The sequence below is a fragment of the Alligator mississippiensis genome, chromosome 5 (assembly GCF_030867095.1).
Source record: "Alligator mississippiensis isolate rAllMis1 chromosome 5, rAllMis1, whole genome shotgun sequence".
NCBI lineage: Eukaryota > Metazoa > Chordata > Crocodylia > Alligatoridae > Alligator > Alligator mississippiensis.
The window spans coordinates 98,136,620-98,157,352 of NC_081828.1; the positions used below are offsets into that span (position 1 = coordinate 98,136,620).

The 20,733-nt window shown below is 43.6% G+C and overlaps 1 protein-coding gene across 7 annotated transcripts in view; it reads right to left on the bottom strand.

The window, feature by feature from the left end:
* Window positions 1-7,453: 7,453 nt before the first annotated feature.
* The window catches only part of DNAH5 (dynein axonemal heavy chain 5), a 278,412-nt gene continuing 265,132 nt past the window's right edge, over window positions 7,454-20,733 (bottom strand). For all 7 annotated transcript variants that reach the window (XM_059728602.1, XM_059728606.1, XM_059728604.1 and 4 more), the window contains 4 exons: window positions 18,907-19,119; window positions 17,596-17,748; window positions 12,023-12,254; window positions 7,454-8,990 (listed from right to left, as the gene is read on the bottom strand). In XM_059728602.1, coding sequence (XP_059584585.1) covers window positions 8,839-8,990; window positions 12,023-12,254; window positions 17,596-17,748; window positions 18,907-19,119 — 750 coding nt within the window. In that variant the 3' untranslated portion in view covers window positions 7,454-8,838. The remainder of the gene's footprint in view (window positions 8,991-12,022; window positions 12,255-17,595; window positions 17,749-18,906; window positions 19,120-20,733) is intronic.

Here is a 20,733-nt window from a genome sequence, read left to right on the forward strand (position 1 = left end):
GGGTTCCAGGCTCCACACAGACAGAGTCCCTGGCTCTCGGCTGCAGGGGCTGCCTGTCCCTTTCTCAGGATCTGGGGCCTGGGAGCATGGCTACCTCCCGTTGTGGGGTCTGCTCCCTTTTGGGGTCTCTGGTGAGCCAGCTGGAGGAGCTTCAGGCTACAGTCCAGAGACTGCATGCCATTAGAGACTGTGAGCAGGAAATAGACTCCTACTGCCAAGCCATTCTCCCCCGGGAGCCAGAGGGTAGACCATGATCTCCCTCCAGGACACAGGGAGGACTCTGGGACCTCCGATTCTGTCCAGTCAAGGGGATGGACCAAGGTGGTCAAGGGCCCTAAGGCCCACCGCACCAAGGCCCCTGCCCTGCTGGAGCTTAGCAACAGGTATGAAACTCTTGCAGCCCCAGCAGAGCCTGCTGAGTTACCAGCTCCCACAGACAACACAGGCTCAACTGCAGCTACCGCCCCTGCTCGCCCCAAGACAAAACGCAAAGTGTTTGTCATGGGAGACTCGATCCTGAGGGGGACTGAAGGGGTAATCTGCTGCCCTGACCCCTTAGCCCAGAAAGTCTGCTGCTTCCCAGAGGCCTGCATCCGAGACATTACAGAGAAGATCTCTAAGCTTCTCCAGCCCACAGACCACTATCCCATGCTCCTTATTCATGTGGGCACTAATTACATGGCTCAGAGCACTCCCAGCTGGGTCATGAGGTGCTACAGGGATTTGAGAGTGGGGCTAAGGGATCTGGGGCACAGGTGGTGTTCTCTTTATCCTCCCAGTCTTGGGGTATGGGCTAAGGAGGGAGAGGAGGATCCAGGTAGTCAACCAAAGACTGAGGCACTGGTGCCATCAGGAAGGCTTTGGCTTCCATGACCACAGCCCGCTCTTTGGCTGGAGACGCAGTGAGCTGCTGAGAAGAGATGGCTTCCACCTCTCTCCCCCGAGGAGGAGGCTCTTCTCAGCCAGACTGGCTGACCTACTCCACTGGGCTTTAAACTAAACTTCCATCTTAGAAGAAAGGCAGCAAGAGGGCACAACAGCCCCCCTGGCTCTCCAGGAACCAAGCAGACCTCCTGAGGCTAAAAAGAAAGGCCTACAGAAGGATGGAGGAGAGGATTTACCTCCAAGGAGGAATATTCTGCACCAGTCCAGTCCTGCAGGGAGCAAACCAGGAAAGCCAAGGCTGCAACTGAACTCCAACTAGCTTCGAGTATCAAGGACAATAAAAAATCCTTTTTCAGATATGTGGGGAGCCGGAGGAAAAGCAAGGGCACCATTGGACCTCTGCTAAACCAGATGGGACAACTGACACCCAGGAAAAAGCCAACTTATTAAATGGGTACTTTGCGCCGGTCTTTCATCAGTCCCATGGGACACCCATGCCCATTATGGGACAGGTTGGTCAGGGTGAGGGAGATCCCCTGCCCTCTATCAATGCTGATCTCGTAAAGGAACACCTTGAGAGGCTGGTTACCTTCAAGTCAGCTGGCCCTGACAATCTACACCCCAGGGTACTCAAGGAGCTGGCGAGCATCATAGCCCAGTCTCTGGCACGGATCTCTGAGAACTCCTGGTGCTCTGTTGTAGTGCCCAAAGACTGGAAGAAGGCCAATGTGGTGCCTGTTGTTAAATCTCAACCCCACATGAGGCCCAACAACTAAGGAATCTGATGAACCATGGGACCCTGATACTCATTAGCCATAGCAGAGCAGGGGGCAAACACGAGCACATATGGCATTCAACAGCTTTATTGGAGTGGAAGCAACTTCGAATGGGTCCCCATCAGACAGAGGAGTGGCCAACGTGCACACACCACACAGAACACCACGAACACCGCGCAGAACATCGGGTTCATACATTTATACTTTCCAATCCACACTCATTAGCATTTAACCATGCCCAGTTCCCTCCTGTTATGCCCACAGTGCCCCCCTGCATTTACATGAAATTGCCTATGTATTAGGTCATTATCATGAAACTTTCCACTCTGTGCCCACATGAGGTCATCACCCCTACTGTCTTTGGTCACTTACAGTTCTCAAAAGCCTTCTTTTATATTTTCATATACCACTGGTTTCCCTTCTCTGTTTTGTTTAAGTTCCTTTACTTTACAATTAACCAAACAGTCAAAATTAGACAAAATTAACCATTTAAAGCCCATAAGTAAACAATGTCTGGTTAAATCTCTAATTTGAAACCAAGACCCTTCAGTGGTTAGGCTCAGCTCAAATCAACAAGGGAAAAGAGCGGGAGAAAGAACAGATTGCAAAAAAGGCAGGAAAAAGCAAGCATAAGTAAGCAATGCATTAGCTGCAAGAAATCAGCAGGAAAAAGGGGGGGAAAATGCAAGTGTTCACCATCCTAACATCTTCAAGAAAGGGAGGAAAGTGGATCCGGCAAAGTATAGGCCCATCACCCTGACCTCTATACTGGGGAAGGTCTTAGAAAAGTTCATTAAAGAGGCCATCCTTAATGGACTGGACGACACCAACATCTTGAGGGATAGCCAGCATGGGTTTGTTGCGGGTAGGTCTTGCTTGACCAATCTCATTTCCTTTTACGACCAGGTGACCTGTCACCTGGACAAGGGAGAAGAGATTGATGTCATATATCTTGACTTCAAAAAAGCCTTCGATCTGGTATCCCATGATCGCCTCTTGTCGAAACTGGCCAATTGTCGCCTTGGGTCCTCCACGATCCACTGGCTGGAAAATTGGCTCTGGGGTCAGACCCAGAGGGTAGTAATTGATGGAAGTCACTCATCGTGGTGTCCTGTGACCAGTGGGGTCCCCCAGGGCTCTGTCCTTGGACCCATACTGTTCAACATCTTCATTAATGATGTGGACACTGGAGTCAGAAGCGGACTGGCCAAGTTCGCCGATGACACCAAACTTTGGGGCAAAGCATCCACACCAGAAGACAGGAGGGTGATCCAGGCTGACCTGGACAGGCTCAGCAAATGGGCAGATGAGAACCTGATGGTGTTCAACACTGAAAAATGCAAGGTTCTCCACCTTGGGAGGAAAAACCTGCAGCATGCTTATAGGCTCAGCAGGGCTACGCTGGCTAGCACTACAGAAGAAAGAGACTTGGGTGTCATCATTGACCACAAGATGAACATGAGCCTTCAATGTGATGCTGCAGCTAGTAAAGTGACCAAAACGCCGGCTTGCATCCATAGATGCTTCTCAAGCAAATCCCAGGACGTCATTCTCCCGTTGCACTCGGCCTTGGTGAGGCTGCAGCTGGAGTACTGCATCCAGTTTTGGGCCCCACCATTCAAAAAGGATGTGGAGAAGCTTGAGAGAGTCCAGAGAAGAGCCACGTGCATGATCAGAGGTCAGGAAAACATACCTTATGACAGGCTGAGAGCTATGGGGCTCTTCAGCTTGGAAAAGCGCAGGCTCAGGGGTGATCTGATGGCCACCTATAAGTTTATCAGGGGTGATCATCAGTATCTGGAGGAACGTTTGTTCACCAGAGCGCCTCAAGGGATGATGGGGTCGAACAGTTATAAACTACTGCAAGACCGTTTCAGGCTGGACAGAAGGAAGAATTTCTTTACTGTCCGAGCCCCCAAGGTCTGGAACAGCCTGCCATCAGAGGTGGTTCAAGCATGTACATTGAACACCTTCAAGAGAAAATTGGATGCTTATCTTGCTGGGATCCTATGACCCCAGCTGATTTCCTGCCCTTCTGGCAGGGGGCTGGACTCCAGGATCTTCTGAGGTCCCTTCCAGGCTGAATGTCTATGAAATCTATGAAACTGAAGAACCGGAAAAAATCCATTTTTGGTGTAATTGCAGGCATGCTGTTATATGGTTCATTTAACAGCTTAGATTCCAAACTCCAACTTCCAACTGAAAGGAATTATGCCATCAGTTTAAATATCCAACAGTCAAACCCTGCTGGCTCCTAAGTAACTGTTGCATTTTAGAAAAGATTATTTCGGGATTTTGAGAGTCCTTGAAACATCTTTAATGCTGTCTGCAAAAATCAAATGCACTTCAATTTTATAAAGGTTTGTCACAATTTGGAATGAAATTAAAAAAATGTAAAGCTTACATATGATTCAGCACATACCACTATTTCATTGTTGCATTTTAAGATTTCTCATGTCATTTGTTTCTTTGTTGATATTTTTTTAATTTGGTTAACAATTCTGTAATTAAATTAATTTTTACAGCAAGTAGGGCAATGTATTAATTTATATGTTAATAATTTACATTCCAAAAGATATTTAACCCTCATCCATTCTCATGAAACCATAAACGTTGTTGATCTCATGGGGTAATTTGTTACCCCGCAATTCAACATTGTTGGTCTTATGGGGTAACTTGTTATCCCACCTGCATGAACAAAATGGAACCAGCGACAACAGTATAAAAGTACGAAAAACTATTTATTAAACATACAGATTGTTTGAAAGAGTATTTATGATTTGAACCCAAAATAACATTTAACTAGCATTATGAGCAAAATTTAAAAACTTTTTTTTTTAGCGTTTCAAATGTGACTGAACAATTTGCTAAGTCTGCAGTTCACACTGATTTCAAACTAACAATTACTTCCAAAAACATTTCCTAACTGTTTTAACTAAATATTGCATTTCTCACAAAGCAGCAGTGATGTACTGTGGTGCACACAAGCAAATCGCTTATAATCTTCACATCTCTTCCAGGTTTTGCAGTCATTTGTCCTTGGACAAAGCACAACATCCACTCATACTTCCAGAAGCTTCTACTGGGGTGCTTTGTGGCAATTTGTAATTTAGGGCAGTCATACCAGACTTGACGGACTTAGACAGATTACGTGCATCTATCATTCATCCTTTTATTTGTCCATTGATCAACTGTTCTCCAAGCTCCTGCAAACAAAAGTGCCATCTTCTTAAATGTAATCTTCACTTCCAGTCTGTGTTGTGTTGTGCCAAATCATGAGGCTGGCAATGGCAGCCACCTCCAGCATATTGATAAATAGTGTCATTGGCCACCTCTTGATTTTCCATTTGCAGGTGATCATACAAACTAAGTGGTCAAGGTTCTCCACCCCACGCTTGCTTTTATTGTAGTCATGGAAGATGTCCAGCTTTCTTTGCTCTCCACCCACTGACAGGTCATGCTTATAGTGCATGCTTGACACCAACAGCACAACTTTGAACTTTTTTGGAACATAGGAAAATAGGGTGAGTTCCCCATCAAAAGCAAAAAATGGATAAAAAAAAAAGTTTCCTTTTTCGATTTACTTGCATTTTGTTTGAGATATCGGCCTTGTTTTTCCGAATGGTACCCACATAGATTAAATCCTGCTGTAGCAGCCTTACTGCCAGGTCAGTACTTGTTTTTCAATGACCTGGGTACCAAGATTACCTTGGCACAGAGCTTCTGGTTGCTTGCCCAGGTAAGATGTCTCCAGACAGGGTGAATGATGTTACTGCATCACAGCACCATCAAATTTTAAAGCCATATTTGGCAGGCTTGCTGGGCATATAGTGTCTAAAAGGACAGTGACCCCTAAACACAATGAGCTACTCAACCACCATCAGGTGTATTCCTGGAATATACCATTTCCTGAGCTGCTCCACAAAGTGTGTCCAAATATTTCTGAAGGCAGCAAGCTTGTCTACAGCTCTCCTTTCCTCACATGTCAGTTTGTTGTCAAATCTCAGGTAGTTGGTGATTTGACAGAACTGTTTTAAACTCAAGGTGGCATGGAAGCAAGGACACCCAGTGCATTGCTCCCACAACTCCTCCAGTGCCTTATGACCACCATGGTACAGACTACTCAGCAGTAGGAAGCCAGTGTAGGCTTTTGGCTGTTTTGTCCAGTTTCTTCCACTCCTTTCTATTTTCAGGATGGCTGTCATTCCACTCCCTGAATCTTCTTTCTGCCTGTTTGTTTATCTTATGATAACAGTCAGGATATCTTGTGAGAGAAACAGGTGGAACATTTCCACCACTGTCTTTCTTACTTCTCTTGTTGGCCCAGCACTTTCATGGACTATGTCCTTGGCTGTTCTCTGATGATGTATTAGCAGTGGTCTTTTCTCCCCCCCACACGCTGCCATTCCTTCTTCTAAAGGTGCCATCATCTGCTATGTTTTCTGGGTGGTGGCAGTTGTCCTGCTCCATATCCTGCTGTAGCTCTCCTCGGTCTTCCATGGCGGCCCCAAGCTGGTCCTCTTCCCTTTCCCACTGGAAGTGTTGGCATCACTTCTGCTTGTGATACCAACTCCTCCTCATCTGAGCTGGATGAAGCTTCCACAGACACACGATCTTCTTGCTCTGAACAATCTCCCATTCTCGAACAAACCCAGCATCCTCACTGCCTTGGGATAAGATTTCATCAGTGAATATGTCAGTGTCCTCCCCAGTTACCTGTGCAAGACAGGCTTCATCACTGAATATGCATTGCCTTCTTATCCTGGACTGCAGAAAAAAAAAAAAAAAGAAAGAATGATTACTACTAAATGCATATAAATAACAATCAAAGACAAGCCTGTCCACCTATGCCGTCACAGAAGCAATTCTGCCCTGCCCTATAGTAGAGCAGGTAGCATCCTCTCCTCCTGAGCACAGAAACCAGATACCAGCATCCACCCTTTGCAGGCAAGTCAAATGTAGGTGGATGCTATTTGGAAACCACACATGCAGGTGCTTGTTGAGAGCAGGTACAAGGGGTATGGGGGTGTCAAGCACTTACTGTTAAAGGAGACTCCATAGTGTAAACTGTATTGCAGTATGATGTTGTTCTATTTCTTCTCTGCTCTTCAAGTGCAACAGTATTTCCAGCATGCTTCTCCCGGAGCTGCTCAGAACCACAGTGAATTCAGGATGCTGGCCATTGGGCCTGTGTGAAACAGCTAGTATTTGCTTTGGATTTGGATTCAGCCGATTTGGGGGACAGCGATTGGATTCAGTAATTTGAATCGCTGTCCTGAATCAATTCAGCCAAATAGTACTTACTTCCATAAAACTAACAAGGTTAAATAAAATATCCAAAATCCCCAGGTGTGCAACCATTCCTCATCTAGCCAGAAGAGTTAGTTAAAGGGGCTTCATTATTGTAATTTATATGCCATTATTCCTTAATTAAATATTCTTCCTTGTTTATATTCCCATAATGTTGCATGCAGAGGGGCTGATGTAGGTACATTCTAAACACAACTACATTTAAAAACCAAATAGCAAGCTTTCAGGCTCCATCATGGAAGTTACAAAACAGCTGCAAACACCAACTGTAAAAAAAAATATATCATTTAAGTACATTGTGGGTTTTACTAGCAGAGCTACTTCAGTTACTGGGTGTCATCCGCTCATGTTGTGGCCCACACAGCTCTCTTAGCAGAAGTTCAACACACTAAAAAACCAGAAAGTTAATTTTTGCCATTATATTAACTGTTACCATCTCCAACTATATTACAATGATTAGAATGCCAAAGATAGCCAGCCACTCCAAAGTGTATTTTTTTAATATTAATTAGTTCATATGAGTGCCCTTAAACCATCAGTAAACAAAAAATGCTATTATTTATATCTATATTTTATTAATCAAACAATTTATTTACTGGAACAAAAATAAGAACAAAAATCCTATAAACAATTTATTTGCCTTGAAGTAAGTAACATTTTTTCTGCCCCCTTAGTGCTTCCATGCAGCAGATCCACCATGCCGTATTGATCTCCTGATATTCTAAGAGCTTAAGCTACATTTCTGTAGCATCAGTCTGCCACCTGCAATCTTGAACTATTGGCAGGTTCCCTGACACAACCTACCCACTTCAGAAGCAAAGGTCTAGGAATTCTGTGCTAATGAACATACGTGTTCAACACATGAAATCAGCAAAATACTACTGGATGGCATAGTCCATATTTCTTTGTGCAGCCACCTCTCAATGTGAATAGTTTCTAAAGTAGATTAAAGGTTAAAACTTCGAAAAGACCATGGTGCTTTGGCTGAAGAAAGAGAGAAAGACAAACATGGATGATGAATCCAGGTGAAACTTAGCAAATGGTATGCAAAACTATTGGAGGCCATTATAGTGTTAACCGCATAACATTTCCCTTTAAGCCCTTGTGAAATACATGTGGCAGAAGAGATATTAAGACTTCTTTACTAAAGAGAATTCCTAGATACCATATTGTTCTAATGTTAGCCTTTCTTTCTTCAGAACAGCCGGGGATATGGAGGTGGGAGAGGATGAGGGGGCAAAAAAAAAATTGCACTGTGTTTACATATGCTGGATCAAGCTATATTTGGACTCACAACAATCCATTATAATTGCACTATAATAACCAATTCTTGGTGTAGAATCTAGTCATATTGCAAAACTGTTACACATGAGTATATGATTCTGATTTGGTGAAGGAAGTTAACTGTGGTATATTGCTAGCACTCATGAATGAAACTTCAGCACTATCAGCTGGTTCAAATTATATGCATTCTACTCAGTTATACTCTTGGAGAACAATATAGCTATCTATGCTTTCCAGTTAGGGCAAAGTGACATACATGCAACAGTACTCAATAACAAGATCTTAGCTTGATAGTGAAAACAAGTCTCAGAGGTGAAAATGGGGAATGATCTCTATCCCTTAGGCCATCCAGTCCTATCAGGTTTATCTTTTAGTATCCCACCATACATTTTTTAGCCCACAGAGTTAGAGAGATATACAAACAGAACGAAATCAAAAAGCATGACTATAAAAAGAAGCCCATACATTTATGATACAATTAATTTGTCACAAATGCTTAGTTACATACAGAAAAATACACTTTCTTGAGGAATATAACATTTTGGAGATAAACATAGAATCAAATGTGTAACTTCTTTTGAAATTACTTGACATCACATAGAAGTGCAACCCCACGCAGTATCCAGTGATCCGGGGGCTGGAGGCTTCTAAGGTCCACAGCAGCAATGTAATTCAGATCTGTTCGAAGTGTTTTTTTGTAGACTGGACAGGAGTACAGACGTGGATCTTTTGAAGCTGAAAAGAGAGGAATAAACCATTAGAAGACAATCTGTGAAATGAGTCTGGACAGAAAGGGCATTAAAGTAGAGTGCACAACCCAAATGGAAAAGTAAAGAACTCAAAGTCAAAGTTCAATAGCAGATGGCTCCCTTCAACCAAAGGAAAAAGTGTCTCAGTTCACTACACAACTCACTTCTGTGCCAGCATTAGGAAAATATTTTCATGCTGCCTGCGTCTCTTGTAGGTTTCAGATTTTATTTTAAAACCAAAGTATTCTAACAGAATAAGACATTTAAATAGACACCCTGCAGAAATGAAGAAACTGGTATTTCACTCTTCTCCTGAACTTTCCTTCGTTTCAATGTCTCAAGTCAACATGTCAGATTGAAACTTTTGAAAGAATTAGGAACTTTTGAAGCTGAACTAGTGTGTGCAATATCAAAAGACATTCTCCATGCTACAACTAGGACAAAATATTCTAACCTTGATTAACATGCAAGTATTTATAATTCAGTACCTAGGTGGTGATTGCTTTGGTTGGTTAGTTGTTTTTGTCCTTTTTTTTAATTCTAACAGTGCAGATTTTATAACACAGACTCTGGACGTGATCCTGTTCACAATGAGCATTCTGGCTGGCACTGATAAACAGGGATCCTAGTTTTCTCTGATTTAAAAAAAATCCCCAAATTTTGGATTAAAAAAGTAAGCCAAAAGGCACATTTTTCTGTGATCAAAATATCCAACATTTTCAAATTTCTGGCAAGTGTTTGGTCCCAAGCATGTCAGATTTATGAGGTTATAGTGTGCGCGCGTGTGTGGATAGATAGATAGATATAGAGAACACGAGCGCTCTCTCTCTCTCGGTGGTGTTTCATTTTAAACTGGCATGGTGGCCAGTCGCAGAGCTGGGGGGAGGATGAGGGGTAGCAGTGGCCGGTCCCAGAGCAGAGGCCGCACGCAGAGCACCAGTGCAGGGTGGTGAACAGCGGTGGCAGCTGTTGCATGCAAGTTTCCCCTTCTGTGTCCAGGAGGATGGGAGGGAGCAGTGGCCAGTCCCAGATCAGTGGGGGGAAGTGCCAGATTTTTGATAATTCAGGATTTTTGGTATCCAGTTTATGAGGTTATACTGTATTTAGTTGTGTTTCATTTTACTCATGGAAAAATCTGGATTTGGGGTTACTTTTTATAATCCAAAAATTGGGGATTTTTTTTCTTTTAATCAGAGATTTTTGTTATCCCTGCTGATAAAGGAAAACACTTAACACCCTGCTTCACCTTAAGCACGCAAATAGTCCTACAGAAGCCAATGACGTTAAGCACATGTCTTATGTTGGCAGAATGCTTCACACTGCTTCAGGACCAGAAAGGTAATGGCTTATTGTATTATTTTTAGCCAGTGTTGGAAATATAAAACCTCTTTCTTCTTTTAACACTTGCATCTTTCAAACAAAGCTGCAGACTCATTCAATTAACTTAAAATTTCTACAGGCTGACACCTTGTGTATGGTTCAGTTACAGGCTCCTGAAAAAATAGTTTATACTGAAAATGCTGACAAACAGCACAGCAAATGTATGTATATGATCATTTGCTTACCGAAGCTTACCTCTCAAAAATGAAAGTGCAGTACACATAGAGATTTTTACATTAAGAGAGAGAAAAAATAGATTACAAGCAGATATTTGCCTTAAACAGTGAAAGGGTTTTACATGTATTCAACTATTTTCTGTGGAGTTTCCTTTCCTTTTGTTCATAAAAATATATATTAAAAATAGAATCCTAGAACCCAGAATGGTCTTGACTTCTGTCCTGTAACTCCCTAGCTGAAACTGTTCTGACAGGTCCTTTCCTCCTTCAGGAGCCCATGTGTCCTCCAGCAGCAATGTTTTTCACTTGGCTACTGTTTCCTCAAGCAAAAGCCCTCCCTGACTTCAATGCTGCCACATGTATGTCCAGACAGTGCATAGCTACAAAGTGGAGTTTCCGCTCCATTTTTTTTTTTTTTTTTTTAGCTCTTTCAGTGTTTGTTTATACCAACAGCAATTAATCATGTTTTCTTACAGTACCGTGGCACAATTACAGGCCTTGGGGCTTCCTCTTTAGAAAGCCTCCCTTGTGAATAAGTTTCAGGCCTTGAACATAGGTCATTTATACCAGTATATAGGAGGAGTGGATGAACTACATCAAGCCACATGCTGGTGTAACTTAACCGAATCCAGTATAGAATGATCTCAAGAAACATCAGGGATACAACTACATCATATGTCCAAACCCTGCATCTCGTGTATAGCTATTCCATACATTTCAGGGTACCTATTTATTCATGGCAAACAAGCTACTGGCCTGTTCTCTCAAACCCCATGGCAAAATGTAATAGTGAGTACCATAATTCAGCTACCTTGTCATCTCCAGGTCCCAGTGAACTTTACATAGGCCCTTAACACCAAGGTAACTAGCAGTGTAAAGGTAGTGTTACCGGTCCTAGAGTAATATGGTAACTCTGATGTTTTGGAACTCCAGCAAATATGAAATGAGGGGGAAAATTAATTCCTATTTTGAAGTGTCCTGTAATACCTGAGGCGCTCTCAGAAAATTTACTGGAAAAAAATAGGACTGCTCTTGCATTAAGGTTCAATACCGTGGCCGCTGGGATGGACAAGAATTCTGAGCGCTACAGGATCATTTTTGTGTGTTCATACTGAGAAAATGCATTATTAATTATGGCAATGAGATCTGAATATAAAGGGTCTGATGAAGGTAATGTAGAACAGAAATTTTCTACAACAAGACATGAAAAGCATTATGACCAAATTAGAGAATTTGTATTTTTGAGGGAGGGATCCTCTATTAGTGATAACAGAGCACCTACCTTTCAGAGTGGGAGCCTACATCCTGATGTTATTATGGTAAACCTTGAAAGCCCTCCCCAAACTATTAGTTATGCATTAATGGAGATTGATTATTTAATACCCAAATGAATCAATAACAACTTATTCAGATATGTAAAACAAATTTAAATTGTCATTTATGTAGGACAGTAGTTACTTACTGTTATTCTCTGCATATATCCTTATGATAGGCATTATTTCAAAGAGCACCTTGGGCTTGGATTCAACTAGTTTTAAGCTTCTCCTGTCCCAACCAGCACCTTCCAGATACAGACCATATACATAGACACCCTCAGGAGGAGGGGTTGTAACATCATCCTTCATCCATTTGGTGACTTCATTGCACAGGGCTACACTGTCCAATGCCCACCCTTTGTTCGCTCGAGTTATTTCCTGTTTGAAAATACCAGTAACGCATATTGTACATAATTTTTTAAAAAGAAAAATAGCATTTACTTTAGGAGCTATAATTTCAGTACACTTTGTTATGTAACCACCACCTTAAATCATAATAAAAAACAAGTATTTACCTTAATGCATTTCCATCTATTAACACCACATTATTTTCTCCTATTTTCCTCCTGAAATGCTTTCCACATTTTACATACAAGTTATTTTCAGATTTATTGTGTTTAAAAAATAAATACTATGCGCACAAGAAGAGTCAAGAGTTTAGTAAATCTGCCTTTTAACATCAAAATGCCTCATGAACAATTCTTACTCAACTCTACTTAGGTTGAGTTTTCCTTCAAGTGCTAGGAAATCTCTGCTCCAAGGAAGGCCTTAATTCATGAATCTATAGGTATGGTTTTCAATTTTTATTAAGTACTAAGGCTTAAGAGGAGAGGGCAGTAGATGCCAAGAGTAAGGTCAAATGGATATAAATGTAAAGTGCTGTTTTTTGGAACACATGGAACATTAAGTCAATGAATGCTCTTTTCATTTAAGTGGCCCTTAATACTCAAACCAAGCTGTTGCATATTCTTTGCAAGTACTCTACTGCCTAAACTGTATTTTTATGGGGTGGGGGTGTAAGGTGCACTCTCTCACTGTTTATGTGTGGTCAGTTAGAACAGTAGTTCACAACAGTTTTGGTTATAAGGTGACCTTCACTAGGCCCAACGCTAGAGCTGTGCAAAGCTTTGGTTACCAATTCAATTTAGAGAAGATTCGGCCTAATTCAGTGGCCAAATCTCCAAATCTGAATTGAATCAGGAGACCCATTAAAAGGTCTGAATAGAATCCGAAGCCTCCAAATCAATTTGGAAAAGATTCGGATCAGCCTGGGAGAGGCATACACAGCTGGGCAGCAGCATGTTCTCCCACAGCTCTTCCAGGTGTACCTGCCTCTCCCCAGGCAGGGTATCCATGGGAGAAGCATCCATGGTTGCCCAGCCCTGCCCAACCCCACCCCCCACCTCATCCCAGCACTTAAACAAAATAAATAAAAAATAAATGCCGCACTCACCCTGAGCTAAGGCAGGGGCAATGAGGGCTCTGGGGCCTCCTGGCAGAGCCCCCCCATGCAGCCCCCACTGTCTGATCTCCCCCCTCCACCCAGCCCCACCCCTAATGGCTGCCCTGTCAAGCCCCAGCCTCCCAGAAATTAAGAGAAAAAAAAAAACCACACTCACTGGCTGCAGCACTGGGGATCAGGGCCTCCGGGGGCTCATGGCAGAACCCCCCCCCCCCATGCAGCGTGGGGCAGTGGGGGGCAGCGACGATCACCCTGCACATGGCACCAGTGCAACAGCTGCCCTATGGTGTGGGTGCATCATGGCTCAGCAGGGCACCGCATACTGCGTGAGCTGGGGCCACTGAGCCTGAGCGCTTCCAAGAGGCCCCAGAGCCCTCAAAGCCCCTGCTACAGCCCGGTAAGTGCACGGATTTTTTTTTTTTTTTTTTTTTTTTTTTAATTGCCAGGAGGCTGGGCTGGGCAGGGGATGGGGCTGGACAGAGCAGCAATGGGGACTTCTCCCACAGCTCTTCCCACCCAGGGAGAGACGGGCACAACCGGAAAAGCAGCTGCCTGGCTGTGCCTGCCTCTCCTCCATGGATCTGAATCGGCACCAAATCTCCAATTCTGATTTGGCCGAATCAAATGGGGACAGTGATTCAAATCACCGAATCAAATTACTGTCCTCCGAATCGGCCGAATCCAAATCCAAACCAAATACTTTCCTATTTGCCGAGGCCTACTCAAGGCATTCCTCCATAACTTTTGTAAATGGAGTGGTACCCGGTTTCAAAAACTAGTTTATATATTACAGTGTTTACCTCCTTGCAAAGGGGACAGGCAAGGGGGCTGGGGAAACAGGCATGGATAAGCCTCAGCCTGTCTTATCTCCTCATAGCTCAGGGACCTTTCAAGGAATCTGGTGGTGCCCCAGTGGCATAAAATAGTTTCAGGTGTTAATATATGGCCAATCCTCCAGCACCCCAGAAAGCAGTGTCCCCTCCCACATCCTCCTGGCCTGTGGGGACAAGATTTCCATCCTATGAACTCTACTGCCCAGGGAGTCGTTCTGCCACCACGCCCCCACTTCTACCCCCAGGGATATGTCCTTCCCACCCCCATGGGTGCAACCCTATTCAAATAGCCTGCAGAGCACATGCCAGCTAGCCAGGACACCAGGCATGGACAGATCCAGGAGTGGGTTCTAGGAGGGATAGGAGGAAGGGGGAACAAGGCAAGGGGCTGGATCAGGTCCAGGAGCTTAGCTTCCTTCCAAGGACAGGAGCAGTAGTTCCCCCAAAACTGCCTTCCCATACCACTTCTACCTCCCAGGCACCCCAGGCAGTATGACCAGCACCCCCCCCCCCATACCCCAATCCCAATCTATTAAAACCTGAGACCTTCTTTAAACTTATTTTCTCTTTTCTCCTTTTTAAATTCTTTTTGTTTTACTTTTTATTTTATCCTTGTGGTTGTCTTCTATCATTTCACCACCCTTCCCCACCCCCATTTCCTTTTCACCTTCCATTTCATTACGCCATCCCATTAACTCTCTGCCTCCTAGCTTCATGTTCCCAACTCCTCCCCCAACCCATCTCTCACACCCCACCACCTAGGGCAACTCCCAGATGTAGCTCCTAGTCAGACCCCTGCTTGCCAGCCCTTTAGTGGCAAGTCACAGCTGTGCAGGTGGGGTGCAGTCAGAGAAGATTTTTAAGCCTTAAGAAGTGGTTGCTTTATACACGTTAGCACTAACAATGATCAACATTTCGGGAACTTAAAGTGCAATGTGTAACTAAGCCCTAATTCACTCTGGGAACCTTGGGTGTCTAGTACAAAAGACTTAAGATAGATGATTCATAACAGTTCTGAAAAAGCTATCAAAATAGCATCACAAGTATACGAAAAAAGTTAAAAGAACAAAAATATATACACAAGTATTTTGCTTTGGACATCCCATGCAAGTTTATATAGGTCCTCATTTATCCTAGTATCTCAGCATAGTATTATACACTTCATCTGCAGACACCGACTTTCATCCCTATCCAAGCATCAGCATTTTAACTGCCTTCACACAAGCTATTTCAGTTTCCCTTGAAAAACACTTTGATGTCAGGATGGAGAATTTACTTCCCCCCCAAAAAGAGGAAACTGTCATGTCATCATTAATCCTTTATCCATTTGGCAATATGCCCACCAAAACAATCCAGAAACCAATTCTACATTCCTAGAAGTAAGCCTCAAAAAATCATGCGAGTCACAACCTGTATCCATATTTACAGCAGCATATCTTGGCTTAAAAAACTACTGTATATTTCATTGAAATTGGGATCAGAAACAGAAGCAGTTATTCCAAAGCAACTGCAAGTCTTTGACCACTATTACCACACCTCATTATTAAGAAGCAAGGGAACAGGTAATAGTCTGCCTTGAGAAACCAGCTACTATATAGGTCTGTGCAAAGCTTCACTGGCCGTTTCGTTTTGACAATATTTCGACTAATTTCGAGCTTGAAACACCAAAATTAAAATGAAATGAAGGGCTTCAAAGCAGCCTCAAAATGAAATGAGGGCAGTTGAAACATTTCAAAAGTTTTGAAAAATTTCAAATTTGGAGCAGCCAGGTGGTGGGAGGCAGGGGAGATCCAGGGCTGCACTCCAAGTGGCTCATCCTGGCAGGGAACGCAGCCCTGGTTCTTCTCGCTGTGCTCCGTGGGGCTGGCAGAGCTGATCAGAGTGCAGCACTAGCTCTGCCCTCCTTCTGCCTCTGGGCTGCACTCCTACCGGCTCCACCAGCCCCACTGAGCTCAGCCCAGTGGCAGAAGGCAGGCAGAGCAGGTGCTGCGCTCCACCTCCCACCACTGGGCTGAGTTCCACAAGGCTACAAGCTGCTGGGAGCTGAGCCCAGGGCCTGGAGGCAGAGCACAGCCCCAGTGCTGTGCTCCGCTTCCCCCCCACCATGCTCAGTTCCATGGAGCTGCAAGCTGCCAGGAGCTGAGCCTGGTGAAGGGAGGCAGAGCACAGCCCTATTGCTACACTCTGATTCCTCCCACCAGGCTCGGTTCCACAGAGCTGAGAGCCACTGGGAGCTGAGCCCAGTGGAGGGAGGCAGAGTGCAGTGACGATGCTGTGCTCCGCTTCCCCCCACCAGGCTCAGTTCCGCGGAGCTGTGATCTTAGCCCAGCTGAGGCTAAGGATGGAACACAACTCAAATGAAGGCAGGTACCTGTGTGTGTACACTTTCATGATAAAAGCACCACTCACCTTTCTGCAGAGTTGTGCACTGCATGTGTCAGCTTCTAACCACGGAGGATAAGAGGCAACTTTCCCTGTATTTGCTGAGACCCTGCCTCCAAAGAAGATGCTGGGATTCAAACTCTGCTCCTTTTGTCAGGTTGTCTTAAGCTGACTCTACTTCTGGGACCCTGCCAGCTAGGTTTATTTTTTTTTTTTTTTTTTTTTTTTTTAAAGTTCACTCTTCCACTTAGACTCTTTATTACCACTGCTGTTTGCTAGGACTGGCAGCTGCTAACATACACTGAGGGATTCAAGACAGCCTTGCAGAACGCCTTTGGGAACCCCAGGCAAAGCCTGCACTGCAGCCAGGTGGTGGGAGGCAGGGGAGAGCCAGGGCTGCGCTCTGAGTGGCTCCGCGGCCTCATGTGGCTCAGCCCAGCAAGGAGCGCAGCCCTGGCTCTCCCCACTTACCGCCACCAGGCTGCACTCCGTGGGGCTGGCGAAGCCAATTGGAGTGCAGAGCCAGCTCTGCCCACTGCCCAGCTGCGCTTTTAGGGCGTGTCCAGATGAGCACAGCCGTGAGGCATGTGGCACTGCAAACACGTCTGCAGCACCACACACCACACAGTCAGGGGTTCTCCATTCTGCAAGGGCACACTCCCCATGTGTGCGCTACTCTGGGTTTTCTTCCATGGGTTTTTATGACCCCCTCCCCATCTTTACCCATTGTCTTCCAAATTTTCACCTATTTACATTTTCACAGACTTCTTGTCACACTTTTAGTTTCTTTTCTACCTTGGAATTCTACAGCAGAATCTCCCAATGCCTGAAGAAGGGTTCTTGTGCCATAAAGCTTGCAAAGACCAATTTTCCCACCTGTTTAGCTTGTGTAATAAAAAAATATCACATCTACCCAAAGAACCTCCCCTAACATCCTGCAAGACCTAACCACACAGCTTCCCCATCCAAGTTACAATGAAGGAGGCATTTACCCTAACACAAGATGCAACCAATAGCAATTGCATTATGAAAAGTTACCTACCTGTCTCATTGCTGTCAAAAATCCTTGAGGATTAAAAAACCCTGTCATCCAGAAGCAGTTTGGTCGACCCTCAAAAATCCAGCAGTAAAACTGGCGGTTTCTTTCCAGAAGTTCAGTAAACCAGAAACCCAAAGTGCTGGATGCCCAGGATGCCTAAAAACAGGGATAAGGTTTCTTGCTTTATGGGACTCTGTAGTGTCACATACACAATCCTACAAAAACATCTGTTAGTTCACTCACTAGCAACTATGGGCAGATGGTAACAATAACGGTTTATTTTTTAAGCCAACTATCCTTAAGAAAATATAAGCCAAGTGGCTCAATTATCTTCTCAATTATATGCAGGCAGTCCTACTAAAATCTATAGGGCTGTACAGGTATATACCAATTAGAGCACAACACACATCAAGAAAATTAACCTACTTCAATTAAACAACTGAAATTGCAATACCCTAGTCTTCCGATCACTTTTCTATGTACAGGCTGACAGTTTTGTTATCCAATAAAGAAAGTGGTCATAAAATTTGAAATGTTTCTCTCAAGTAGTTTAAAAATAAAAGTGTGGTTACTATTATCATTGGCCATAAAAACATTACTGAACAATTGGCTAGTTCTTTCACCCCATTTGGAACATTAAACCAGAACCTAATTTTTATTTCCTTACTCAAACTATTAACTTGTTATGTGATTTTATGTTCACATTTGTCCCAGATTCGAAGTTACACTTCTGATGGAAGCAATCTAACCCTGGAGTCAGAAATGATAATATTATAATTTATTTTAAATTCAGTGAAAAAAAACAACGAAATTATTAGTGATGGATAAAGAACATGGGATGCAGTCTGAATACAGACACAGATAAAAGCATTCATTAGTTCAACACTAGTGACGGTTGAAAACTCATCATACTAAACTACAGATTGGGTTTTTCTTCCTCGTCTCCCCCTTCAGGTTACTGGTCAACACCTAATAAGGTGGAAGAGCCATTAGGCTCTTGGTTTCCCTTATTAGATTTATACAATTAAATGACATTCCAATTCAAAAATAGAAAAATAGAAATAGAAAAAAATAGAAAAATAGAAATAGAGAAATAGAAATAGAAAATAGAGGGGTGAAAAAGTTAGAGTTCTAACATTCTGCTCAAACCTGTTTACAGTTAACCCTATACTTAATCTTCCCATGAGGGAGATTCCACCATCTTTCTAGGTCTTCTGGTCTAGTGCTTAACTTCCATCTTGCCAGGAGCAGGGGGAGGGGGAAACAATGTGTTCTTTACTTTTAAACGTTGGATTCTATTAATTCAACACCTGCCTTCTTCCAACGGGCAGGAATCCTTGCATCATACATGCAATCCAGGGCATCCCTCAGATTTTCACTCATTATGATTGTTCCATCAATGGCCAAGTTTAGATCGGTCAGAGTGCTTCGCACCAAGGTGATCACTTTCTGCATTCGATCTATCTCCTGCCGCAAGAAGATGTTCATAGGTTGAAAAGGTCCCATCTTCTGCAGTCTCTCTTTCACCTGCCAGAAGAAAGTCAAGTGAAATAAGTTACTTAAAATTAAAAAATAATGAAAACCTAAGTTAATTATACAGCAGGGTTAGATACCCCATGGAAAGATGGGGTGTATTTTTAATGTATAATGAAACCTATCAAAAACTGAAGGAACTAAACAAATAGTGCAAATTTAGGTTTTTAAATTTTTGTTTTGTGTCTCTATGGTAGTGGTGTTTTTTGCATTGGGAAAGAAAAAAAACACTTTAAACCATGCGTTAGACAACGCTTTTTATAAACACAGCATTCATGTGCAATGCCACCTGTTTTCAGAATTATATAGGAAATTGCTATTTAATTTTTCTTTTTCATTTAAAAAAAAAAAGTGAATGGACTGAACTGTCTTCAACATTTTAGAAATGTATAGCCCATATTTTTTTCTCTTTACTTCATCCATCCTGTGCGTTTCTAGATCACCTCCCCTTGAAAACTCAGGAAGAATTTGAGGGTGTAAACAGATCTCATTCGAGGGGGTCCTAATTGTCCTGGGTTTTGACTGGGGTCAGCTGGTTTCACATGTAGTCCTGCCAAGCTTCATCACTGCCCCTCTGCAGTAGTTGGCCTGGGAGAACATACAGCCTGACAGGCTGGTCCTTGTTAAATGAGCCACAAATACTATATGTACTAGAATGTAAGAAAAGGTTATTTTTCCCCAATCAGCAGTGGGAAGAAGGTCCTTGTTGTACAGTTGCATACAAAGCAAAGGTTGGGGAGGGAAGAGAGCTGCTACAGCTTTGACTCAGGTCCTGAACCCCAGTCATGGCCAGAGTCAGATGTACAGCAGCCTCCTGTACCCCCTCCACTTCCCCTCTACAGCTTCTCCTCCACTTCTGCCTCTTTCTCCCACTTACTGTCAGGTGCAGCTCAGTTCTGGCTCAAGCTAGGTTCTCTCCCAGGCATGCAGCATATGGAATCTCTATTCTTTGCTGGGTGAAATCAGAAACACCAACACTGCTGCATGGTCAGCAGAGGCTGTGCTCCCATGTTCTGTGCTCCAGGGGGGGAAAGCACCTGACAATAAGGAGAGGAAGGGGGATGGGAAGAGGCAGAGACTAGGGAGTAGGAAAAGGGGCAGAGATTGTGGATAATGGGAGAGGAGGAACAGAGGCTGTGGGGAGCTGGGGGTTGAGAGGTGCCAATGGTGGGACGGGGGCAGGAAAGCTGCAAGGGAAACAAATGGGAGAGAAGAAAGGGCAAGGGACCCACCTGCCTCCTCCCCCCCCCCCCCCCCCCCGCCACTGCTTTTTTCTGCTGTAGCAGTAGGGAGTGGATGAATTTAAGACAACTTCCCAGTACCTGAAAAATTACAAAAAAAAAAAAAAAAAAATATATATATATATATATATATACACACACACATTTTTCATATACAGAATCTAATTATTGGGGGGGGGGGTCATCTTACATTCAGGTTTAACTTAGATTCAAGTAAAAATGATAAGTTAGAGAGGCATATAGCAATGCCCCAAGCAACAGCTTTAGCATAGTTTATACAATATACTTCAGAGGTACTTGAAGCAGGACAATGGGTGAATGTTTGTAGGACTCTGATCCAAAAGTCTTTCTCCAGGAGAAATGCAAC